This window comes from Miscanthus floridulus, chromosome 9 (assembly GCF_019320115.1).
Source record: "Miscanthus floridulus cultivar M001 chromosome 9, ASM1932011v1, whole genome shotgun sequence".
NCBI classification, from domain to species: domain Eukaryota; kingdom Viridiplantae; phylum Streptophyta; class Magnoliopsida; order Poales; family Poaceae; genus Miscanthus; species Miscanthus floridulus.
Window position 1 is genome coordinate 129,087,510 of NC_089588.1, and position 12,198 is coordinate 129,099,707.

At 45.8% G+C, this 12,198-nt stretch overlaps 1 protein-coding gene across 1 annotated transcript; it reads right to left on the reverse strand.

The window, feature by feature from the left end:
- Positions 1-42: 42 nt before the first annotated feature.
- Positions 43-1,968, reverse strand: LOC136480906 (scarecrow-like protein 9). Its single transcript, XM_066478335.1, has one exon. The coding sequence runs from the start codon at positions 1,966-1,968 to the stop codon at positions 43-45; it is 1,926 nt and encodes a 641-aa protein (XP_066334432.1).
- Positions 1,969-12,198: the final 10,230 nt, after the last annotated feature.

Here is a 12,198-nt window from a genome sequence, read left to right on the forward strand (position 1 = left end):
ACACATGCTATATCATTCGTCATCAGAAAAGCTAAAACTTCATCAAGAAGAGGCATCTTCTGCTACCCATGTTGTGTGGGCAGAGAGGACAAGCCCCTTCCATCCTTGCAGAAGCCATTGGCCATCCTGGCATATCATAAAGTCTTTGTGGTAATGCTTCGTGACCTCGTCTTCCACCGCCTTTACAATGCTTGATTTTAGTGGCAGCTGTCTTAGGCCTGCCCGTTGGTTTCTTGTCTGCCATTGTCTATATTTCTCAGGGCGTTCCACTAGGTCCATGCCTTCGCATGAAATGTCATTGAAAAAATAATGTCCAAGGAGGACATGCTCTAGCACCGATCGAGATTTACTCTCCCTTGGGATGGTTGCGTCCAACATGTCAAACAGTGGCATGTAAAAGGAGAGCATCTCCCGAAACCGTGACAAGAAGGAGGAACCATACGAACGATTAAAAATGCTCTGGATGAATACATCTGGCCTCATCTTCTTGATGTTATTGAGGACAGTATCCCGAGGGCTTGGAGCATCGAAGAATATGCTCTCTTCCATCAAGCTGCTGAAACTGAAGAGGTCACTCACGACAAGCACCTCATCATCGTCTGTGTGCAAGTCCGTGATGGAAATATCCTCCCAGTTTCTCATGATTGCGTGGAACTTGAACAAAGGCAAGCCAAGCTCATGGGCACATTTCATGAGCCGGCACCCTATTTTCTCAATATGCTCACATGGGTAGTCTGCAGGCTTGGGGCGGCTTATGGCGGTGAACTTCACCTCCGGCGGGCCGCCTTCTTTAATTGCTAGCAAACGGAGCAAGCCTGCCCATTGGAACCCGTAACGCATACCATAATCTAGGATATGCAACCTGCTCTTACCCCCCATGGCCTGCATGATGGTAATTGTTGAAAAAATGAATGTCACATTGAGGAAGCAACAAGCTTTAGTGTAAAGGTTGTAGGCCTTGAGGAACTCCACAACTGAGGGGTGCTCTAACATAAGCAACTGCCAAATCTGGCTCCCTTTGCCCCCTATGCGTGCCTCTAGCCCCTTGGTGAAACAATGGGCTAGCCGTTGGGTGGAGTCTCCTGTTGCCGAAGCATGTTGCTTGATTTGCTTCAGGAGCTCACGCGCTCTCATGTGATCGCCCTGTCCCACCGCCTGCGCACAAGAGATCAACAACATGCCAATGTCGACCATATTGCTCCTCGCCGATTTGATCCTCCCACTCTTCTTGTTTCTTTTATCTGCGCCACTATTGTCCATGGTGACACGTTCCATGCCCTTGACGATGCATGTCTCATACGCATGCAACATCATTTCGTCAAGCATCTCGTTACCACATTTCTCCTCTGGCTCCTTGATCATCATCATAGCTTTGCTGGTACTTCTTACCTCCTCCTCTAGAAGGTGATCCCTGTTATACCTTTTCTTAATCCTACTACCAATAACGTTGCTTTCCCTGATTTGATTCACCTGCTCATACTTTGTAAAGTTGTTGTCTTTGGGCAAGGACATGTTGGCTTCTTCCATGCACTCCAAGGATGCCCCCACCACATATGTACCGTTGGATAAGGGCAAACTAACCCCGCTTTCGCCACCATGGCCTTCATGCAAAAAATCTTTGGGCTCCTCCCTGTTGTCGGTGTTAGCATCGAAGGAAAGGGGGCGGAGGATTTGCACAAAGGGCTGCTGCACCTGGAGTAGCATAGGGTGATCAGTGAGCTTATTATCGCCATCGTCGTCCTCCATGAGCATGCGTGAGATGTAATGGAGCGTCATGGCGTTAGGAACATGATGCTGGCGCTCGCTGCTGCCATTGGGCTTCTGGGGAAGGTCAGGGAAGACAGGTGGGGATGCTGGTGGCTGCTCCATGAGATCCTTGACGAAGAATTCCTCCGGTGTGGTGGCCTGCATGGTGATCAATGGTAGTGGGGCTTGGCAATTGGTGGCACAGTAGCATTTGGTTAACATATATCATACATACTGAGATATATATACTTTTGGTTAATGATTCCTACAGGCTGGAGTGCAAGAGACGATGGCTGGCTGTAACCCCGATGCTGCTTGGACGCTAGAGACGATGGCTAGCGATATTTCCAATGTTGCTTGGATAATGGTTGCCAAAGCTAGCTATACGATACACAGGACACATCAAAAATAATATTTTGGAAAGATCATCGTAACAAGCCCTATTTCTTTAACCTAGTGAAAATGACAAAGCAAGAAGAGAAATCGAGGAGCAGAATTTGAACGCAAGCAGTAAACCGCTTTGCTAGTTGTTTATATAATTGTTTGCAAATGTGAAAGAAAATGAAGCACGTACACGAGATGCCAATATTCAAGACGCGACTATTGAGCTCTGCAACATTATTTAGTATACAAAATGGGTAAAAGCGAAGATCAGCTGTGAGACTATTGAGCTATGCTGGAAAGAGACGCCACCGAAAGGAACCGCTTTCTCACGGCCGTGCACCGAGGCAAAAGATATTTTATTTGTTGCAACGATCTCTCTGCGATGTTTACAATACTGTTGGCCATTTTTGCTAGAACAGTAAAAAAAGTGCTTTTCAAATAAAACAAAAATAGCGATGACTCCGCCCGGCGCCTCTTTTTCTCTGTAAAAAAAGGAAAGTCCCACTAGTAGAGAACAGACCTTTGATCCTCGACCAAAATGGGCTCTAGTCCCGGAATTTTTTGCCCCCGGGACTAGAAATACCTTTAGTCCCGGTTGAAGGCTCCAACCGGGACTAAAGGTCCCTGCCCAACGGCTACTGCGCCAGACAGAGGTGGCAGGGACCTTTAGTCCCGGTTGGAGCCACCAACCGGGACTAAAGGTATACTTTTACTCCCGGTTGGTGGCTCCAACCGGGAGTAAAGGTCTACTCCCGGGCCGTGGCTGCGCCCGGGGTTGGAAAGTTACCTTTAGTCCCGGTTGGATCCATCAACCGGGACTAAATGTTCCCCTTTATAAATCGGCCGTCTCCTCCTTCCTCCCGGCCCCGAGCCCGAGCTCAGCATATTTTGAAGCTCACTGCAGTAGTGTTCTTGCTTCCTCCCTCCCTCCATTGTTCCTCCATCCATTCTTCGATTCCTCCGTCGATTTCTTCGATTCCTCCGTCGATTCTTCAGTTGTAAAGGTTACCAATCTCATACTCTCATTTTTTACCATTATCTTATGCCGTTTTGTTCACTATATATATTTATGGTTCTTTATTGTGGTTTTTTTCATTTGTAAGCAATTTGAGCTCAAAATCACTTCAAGCTTGTATATTTACATGAAAGAAGGTTAAAGTATATATAAATATAAAGTTAGAAAATTATAGCAAATCCTTACTAGTTGAACTTGCGGACCGTGTTCAGGTCGGCGAGGATGTTCTCTACCGAGCGGTAATGGACGTCAAGGAGGAGCTTTGATTCTACGAGGGAGAGCGACAACGGTCGTGGAAGACCGTGTTCCCTTCCTCGTAGAATCGGAGCTCTTCCTTGACCAAGTACGGTGTCGTTCGGTGGAGAAATGCTCGCCGAGCTGATCATGTAAGCAAGGTCAACTAGTACGGATGGTTATTTATTCACATGTCCCGATATCGTCGCAGTAGTCTGTCAATCACCGTACCTAAACGTAGTATATATAAATATAAAGTTAGAAAATAGTTAGAAAATTATAGCAAATCCTTACTAGTTGAACTTGCGGACCGTGTTCAGGTCGGCGAGGATGTTCTCTGCCGAGCGGTAACGGACGTCAAGGAGGAGCTTTGATTCTACGAGGGAGAGCGACAACGGTCGTGGAAGACCATGTTCCCTTCCTCATAGAATCGGAGCTCTTCCTTGACCAAGTACGGTGCCGTCCGGTGGAGACATGCTCGCCGAGCTGATCACGTAAGCAAGGTCAACTAGTACGGATGGTTATTTATTCACATGTCCCGATATCGTCGCAGTAGTCTGTCAATCACCGTACCTAAACGTAGTAGTCTGTTATGTGTGTACATTCCCATTCTTCTGTTAATTTGCGAAAATATCATATGAATTACTTACCTGCTGCAGTAAAAGACGAGAACACAATGACCATTAAAAATATCATTGTTTAGAGATCTAGATAATTTTATAGTTTGTTAATTTTATTTGTTTATAAAAGGAGAAATTTATAGTGTATTAAAAAATGAGTATAGAGAGTAGATGGCAACTGCTTCCGGGTCCTCGGCCTCTCATGGGTTCCCAAAGCGACTTAGGCCGGGCCTTCCTCTCATTCCATGCGGCAAGTGTCGTGATGAGACGAAGATTGTGATGGAGTACCGAGTGAAGAAGGAGGGTCCCAATAAGGATCGTATCTTCTACAAGTGTCCGGATCGCAATGTGAGTTATTTTATCGTATTTAATGATTATGGTTAGTTTATACCTATTGTCATGATGGTTGTGATTAAAGTTCTAATTTTTTGTTTTAATTTCAGTGGGATGGCAGTGGACGATGTTCAGGCTTCTACTGGGAGGAAGAGTATGTTGAACTCGTGCAAAAATATCTTGCACAACAGGCAGATACAGCGGCTAATGAGGCAGTGATCCAGCCGAAGAAGCCCAAAGATGTTGCACAATCGGGGGATCTGTCTGTTTTAGTTGAGATTGGTCGCGAAATCCTTGTGCTCCTGAAATGTATTTTAGCTTTAGTTCTTTTAGTGGTAGTTGGGATTGTCTACATTGTAGCGATGCTTTCATAAATTTGTATCTTTTGTGGTGGCACGCATGTTGTATAAATAATTAATTATGATCTAGGTTTTAATATGATATTTATGTCATGTAATGCAGATGAGCCGTTATTGGATGTATAATGCTGATCGCCGCTCCCAAGAGTTCATTGACGGCGTGCATTCTTTGTTACGTGCGGCCGAGGCAAACAAACGCGACGGTTTCATGTGCTGCCCATGTGCCATATGTAAGAATACGGTGGAATATCCTTGCTCAAGGACTCTTCATTCATACTTGTTCAAGTCGGGTTTCATGCCAAACTATATTTGTTGGGCAAAGCACGGAGAAACCGGTGTTGTAATGGAAGAAGGTGAAGAAGAACAATGGGACGACAATGATATTATTCCTGATGGTGCGTGCTTCAATGATACTGCAATGGGAGAAGCTGAAGAAGAGGTAGCCACAGAAGATGAGCCAGCTGATGATCTTTGTCAGGTCATTCGTGATGCACAAAGAGAATGTGAAAGTGAAAAGGAGAAGATCAAGTTCGAGCGGATGCTAGAAGATCACAAGAAATTGTTGTACCCAACTTGTGATGCAGGGCAGAAAAAATTGGGAACCACACTAGAATTGCTGCAATGGAAGGCAAAGAATGGTGTATCTGACAAGGGATTTGGAGAGTTACTAAAAATCCAAAAGAAGATGCTTCCGAAGTACAATGAATTGCCCGCCACTACCTACGAAGCAAAACAAGTTGTCTGTCCTATGGGGCTAGAAATAGAGAAGATACATGCATGTCCTAATGACTGCATCCTATACCGTGGCAAAGAGTACGAGAAATTGGATGCATGCCCGGTATGCCATGCGTCGTGGTATAAGATCAGGCGAGATGACCCTAGTGATGTTGAGGGCGAACGTCCGCGTAAGAAAATCCCTGCCAAGGTTATGTGGTATGCTCCTATAATACCACGCTTGAAACGTCTGTTCAGAAACAAAGAACATGCAAAATTGTTACGATGGCACAAAGAAGACCGTATGGTAGACTCGATGAGAAAACCACAACAAGACTACCAAGATATGATAGATATTATCCAGAGGTAATTTCGGGATCTCTAGCAACTATATATACACACAAACATGATGATTAACTATATCTGATGACGTGGCAAATTTTTTATTGGGCAGTGTTTGGAAAACCTTTATTGAGAAGCAACACATGGAAAAATGCAAAGCGCCACTGAATGTAATCCCATTGAAAGTAAGTCCCCTGAATCGCATCATCTTTATTAATTAAACATATAGCTTTCACCGGATCACCAGATTGGATGACAAATCTTTTTCTCGTAAAGTGGTGTCTGAGGCAGGAACAGGGGAACAACTACTGTGGTTACTATGTTTGCAAGTTTATCAAGGTTCTCTCCCAAAGAACTCCTACAGAGAGACTCAAAGTACGTTAAAAATACACTATATATTCATTTAATTATTATTATTGATTGTGTTACTATGTCTTTATATATATATATGTACATATATTAATTTATTTTCCTTTAATTCAAACCTGTAGATTCGATGGTTGGAGGAAAAGGTCATACGGCAAGACCAAATCAAAGCAATTCAAGAGTCTATAGCCGGATTTTTTAATGAGCAGGTCATCGATTCCAAGGGCGAGTTCTACTTCGACCCAACACTGCCATTGAAGCCAAGCTAGAGGATGAGAAGAAACTTGTTATGTCACAACAACTATAATGCAATCTTTTGTAATATATGCACATGAAATAATATAATGTAAAATACACATATGCATGCATGCATGTAAATATATATATGATGCATGCATGCATATATATATATATATATATATATTTCTATGCTTGAATTGTGTGATTTAATACGTTCATTGTGCTTGAACCGAAACATACTATATGCGCGTATAAATGTATAATTAGCAGCGTACAATACGACTTCGAAAACCTATTTTGAAAAGAAAACAAAAAAATGAAAAGAAAAGAAAAAAGAAAAAAACCTTTAGTCCCGGTTCGTATTACCAACCGGGACTAAAGGTGCCGGCCATTGTGGCATGTCAGGAGGCACCTTTAGTCCCGGTTGGTGTTACCCACCGGGACTAAAGGTCCTCCTTTAGTCCCGGTTCCTGACCCGGGACTAAAGGACCCCCCCTTTAGTCCCGGATGCTTGCTCCCGGGTGGGGAACCGGGACTAGAGGGGGTTCCCCACCGGGAGTAAAGCTCGGTTCTCTACCAGTGTCCCTAATATCCGCTCGTAATTTCATCCACCGGTCTCGCTCCCGCCCTCATCCCCGCCCCGCTCCTCACGCCCGCGGCGGCCGCGCCCACCTCGCTCCTCACGCCTGCAGCGCCCGCCAGGTCCGTGGAGGCCGAGGGGCTCCAACGCCCAGCATCGGGCAAGTCGTAGAGCAGGAGTGTCCCCGCTGTTCCTTCGTTTTAAGCTAATTGGCGCTAGCGCTTGCGCCCCTCCCGGCCACCGCCGGTGCGCAAGGCACTGCAGGCCGATGTGAAAGAGATGGTTCTCTTTGGCCTGATGAGCACATATGTGCACGATGCTGAGGAGGATGAGCGCAATGGCGGTGGCGGAGAGAGAGTAGAGGAAGACATATGAGGGGCGGGTCACACACTACTGGAAAACTAAGATTTGCCTAGTGTTTAATGGTTTGCCTAGTGCCAATCGTCGGACACTAGGCAAAGAGCTTGTTTGCCGAGTGTTAGACCCCGGAGCACTCGGCAAAATAAAGGCACTAGGCAAAATAACGATTTGCCGAGTGTCGACACTAGGCAAAGAAATCCACTCGGTAAATGACCATTTTGCCTAGTGTCGATACTAGGCATACCATCACACTCGGCAAAGGCTGCCGGAGGGCAACCGCCGTTATCATTTTGCCGAGTATCTTCCATTAACACTCGGCAAAATTAGAACTTTGCCTAGTGTCTCCGGACGACACTAGGCAAACTGGCCAGTTTGCCTAGTGTCTTATAGAGACACTAGGCAAAATATTTTTTCTTTTTTTGATTTTAGCTTCCAATTTTTTTTGTAGCTTTCCTACTATACCTTGACCAACATGTTGAAAGTTGGCACAATTTTATGAAATTTTGCTATATTTCTTTAGTTTATTTAATTTTTTTGAATTTTTTCGACAAATGCAAATTTGAACTGCAAGTGTGACGAATAATGGCAATTCATGAATGCAAAAATGATATTCATGTTAGTAAGTGTTAGTTGAGGCCGTATCCAGAAACAGACCAAAAATTTCACAAATCATCATGTCGAGACATGACCACGAACTTGCGAGCAAATAATTTTTAAATTCTATTAAATGAAAACGGAGTCTGAAATTCATGAAACTTGTCGACAAGTCAAGATATCGCATGCGGGTGCCATGATAAAAATTTAAAAAGATTTCGAGCACATCGTCACGTATGATGCTTAGAAACCCTAACATCTCCACATGCTTGACCGATTACAGTTAGGCCAAGATAATGTTGACAACATCCCCCCTTCGGATAGTGTCGAGTATTTCGACATGATTGATAGTGATGATGAGACTTATGATCCAGCTAATCCCGATCATGAAGATTATTTTTAATACATGTAATAATATGTTATTTTGTAATTTTAGTTTGTTCCTTTTGCCTTTATGTAATTATGTTATTTCTAATACAACATTGTTTTTTTGTTTTTGATTGCAGGTGATTGATCAAAGATGGCGGGCGGACGTCAAAATAAGAGGGTCAGCTCGATCTACCAAAGAACACGCCATGTAGACACCACTGCAGATGAGGACCTATCGATGCCGTCGCAGAGGAGGAGGTGGAGGAGCAGCACCGGTCGCAGGAGGAGCAGTTGCCGCTGCTGCAGGAGGAGGACGAGTGGGTGGAGGACGAGGAGGACGAGAGGGTGGAGGACGAGGAGGACGAGCGGGAGGAGGACGAGGACGGGGAGGAGGAGGAGGTCGAGGAGGAGGCAGCAGCGGGTTCGGCTTCCTCTGGTACGCCGAGTGTGTACTTGCGAGGTCCCGCGAGCCTCCCTACGCGGCCGATACCTTCTTACAGACGCCCGAAGATTGCACCCGATGGAGAAACATAAGTAAATTAACATGTTTTCACTACTTCAAATGATATGTTAAAAAATCACACTAGAAGCTAACTATTATTCTTAATAACTTGTGCAGGGGCTGGACGGTTGTAGAGTCTGCAGGATGTCACACACGCAAGGTCAGTGGCATCCTTGGCCTTCTAGTCAAGGAACACTTCCCTGGCTTGGTCCAGTTCGCCGGGAGAGAGGAGCCGCCCTACACGTTTGCCCACTACGCCAACGCCCCCGATGCTACAGATCTGCTTGGCAGGACATTCCCCAACAAGGCGGAGCGGGTGAAGTCTGAGCTGTGGGTAAGTCTTCCTCGCACTACATTGTTCAATACATCGCATTCATTGGACATTTTTTGAAATAATGAATTAATACTTCATGTGTATATGTAGGATTTCTTCAGACTTCAGGAAGGCTTTGAGGACACGACGGATGTGGTGCTAACCAAAGCATGTAAAAGACTCGTGAAGCAGCTGCATTACGAGGCACGCGTCCAGGCCATCATAACATACCACGGGTCCTACCTTGCAACGAAGGCCACGAAGAAAGAAGCAAGAGATATGGCACTGACCAAGGAAGAGTTCATGAAGGTAAATGTATTCGAACATTAATAATGTAGTGCTGATAGCTTTAATTTAACTTCTTATATGTCATATACTTCATGGCTTGTAGGTGGTTCCGTGCTGGTGCTCTGGGGATCCCCGATGCTGGGAGATGATGGTGGACAAGTGGTTGGACCCCGAATGGATTGCCCAGCACAAAGCTTATCGGGAGCGCCGTTTGCAGATGATAGGTGTACCACACCATCAAGGCAACCGCAGCCTCAACGGATACGCGCAAACTTGGGTACGAGAATCCATTTTTTTATTATAACGTTGTATGTTGCATGATTTCTAATCATCTTGCTGTTTTTCTCGCGGTCATCGTCGCATGGTGGGCAGCCGGTTACCCAGTTCATGGCATATGCCATGGCCCACAAGGGCAAGGCAAAATCCGACGTCTCCTACAACCCGGATGACCCTCCTTCGGCATACAGCAACGCGACCGTCCATAGCCGTCTCAGTCAGTATACTGAGATGGCAAGGGCGGTCCATGGGCCAGAGTACGATCCGAGCGCCCATGACTTTGACGGAGAGATCGTCATGAGGGTGGGAGGTGGCAAGAAGCATGGGCGGTATTGGATGGGTGATGGTGTCATCGACATGTCCTCTAATCCCACCCTCTCCCAGATCCGAGCACGGAGCACGAGCGCAAGCCCGGCCATACGTCCACGGCCAACCACTACTTCGCACCTTGTCAACAAACTCCAGGTAATTTCTGTTTTATTCGTTGCTTATTGATTTTTACATACCTTTGCCTTACTTTAACATTGGGGGTCAAATGTTGTAGGCCCAACTGCTAGAAGAAAGGAGACTTCGCGAGGAGATGGAAGCGAGGGCGGTGGAAGAGCGGGAGGCCCAACAACAGAGGATAGAGGAGCTGGTGGGGTTCGTGTCCACTCTTGGCGCCGCTATGGGGCGGACCATGCCAGCTAGCCTAGTCTTGCCACTTCCTCAAGCAGCTACTCCTGTGAGTACCAATATATTACTTATTATGTTCCAACCTGACATAGGGCACACTAGAAAAAATATGCAATCTCAAACATACAATATGGTGTTGGTGGTGACGGCGGTTGTTGTTGTGGTGTGGTGGTGGCAGTTGTGGTGTTCGGGTGGTGGTGGTGTTGGTGGCGGTGTATTGATATGTATGTTCTTGACGGTCATCGTGCCGTTTGTTTTCTTGCAGGGTTTGGAAACCTCTCCGTGCAGGGGAGGTTCTGCCGAAATTTTTTATTGACGGTATCCTTTTCATTTTTTTCAGCATCAATCGGGCGTGGCATCGAATCAAATTGGAGGGTCGTCGGCTTCACAGATTGGAGCGTCGCCGGCACCACAGCTTGAGCCGAATCAAGTGGAAGGGTCGACGGCTTCATAGATTGGAGCGTCGCCGGCACCACAGCTTGAGCCGAATCAAGTGGAAGGGTCGCCTGGAGCATCAAACCACGGGCCTCTTCACCCTTGACAATCGTCGTGATCAGCTTGTTGTGAACTTTGTTAAGAAATTTGGTCGTGCACTTATGAACTTGTGGCACATTTGGACTTTTGGTATGAACATGTGATATATGTGAGCATGTGGTTCTTATTTATGATTCATGTGATATATTTGTGGTGTTTGAATATGATTTATATTTGTGTCGCAAATGGAATAATCAAAAAAAAATTCAGCTTCTGGTTACTTTGCCTAGTGTCAGGGGTCTGACACTAGGCAAAGGGGCCACACGTGGCACACCTGGGAACAGGCTTTGCCTAGTGTCAGGAAACTGACACTAGGCAAAGTAGGCAGTTTGCCTAGTGTCGGAGGTCTGACACTAGGCAAAGCTTGGCATATTTGCCTAGTGTAGGCGGCCGGACACTAGGCAAAGCTTGACATATTTGCCTAGTGTCGGACGCCTGGCACTAGGCAAACCTTACATACTTTGTTGAGTGTCAGACCTCCGACATTAGGCAAAATGTCCGTTACGATTTTCACCGTCAGTGGAATACTTTTGCCGAGTGGTGTCCTTGACACTAGGCAAATACTTTGCCGAGTGTCCGAGGTTTGACACTCGACAAAGTGCTCTTTGCATAGTCCGCCTCTGCCGACCCTTGTTTGCCTAGTGTGACACTAGGCAAACTGTTTGCCTAGTGTTTCTGGGTCTTTGCCTAGTGCCTGCGGCACTAGGCAAATCCCGCGATTCCAGTAGTGACAGGTGCAGTTGAAACGAAGGAACGCCTGAGATTGGCTTCCAAACTCGATCCTGCCGGCTTTTGGTGTAGCGCTGATCTTGGAGTTGTTTTTGCAGAAGTATCAATACTCCCTGTGCAGCAGCTCGCAAGAGTGTTGTGTTGCAGCTGCAGCCTACTCGATCCACTCCCTCGGGTGAGTCCCCAAACCATTGATGCTTATGGGTTGGGATTTGAGATATTATGTGCCTAGACTATTATTCAAACTGAGGGATTCCCCAAACCATCGATGCTTATGGGTTGGGATTGCCAGGCTACAGATTTTATAGGCCAGTTAGCATCTTGGAACTGTCCATTCTTTTTTATTTTTCGGATCTTCATGTTTCTTTGTCATTTCCAGGCAAAGTACAAGCAGATCATTGCTTGGGCACATGCCTCAACATCTCCATTCTTAGATATTCGTTACAGAATGTTCCTCGTGAAAATCAGCTGCATGCCGATTAATACTGCAGGGATTAAATCAGAAGTTCAAAGAATGAAGCCAGCAGATCAGAAATTAGATTAGGTGATGAGAATATTGTACATGCCAGTGACGCAGCTTACCAGCAAGTCCAAGGTGAATACAATAGTGGGCATGACTGAATCT

Excerpts from the sequence above, each read along its gene's own strand:
- LOC136480906 (XM_066478335.1), bottom strand. The coding sequence starts at position 1,968 with ATGTTAACCAAATGCTACTGTGCCACCAATTGCCAAGCCCCACTACCA.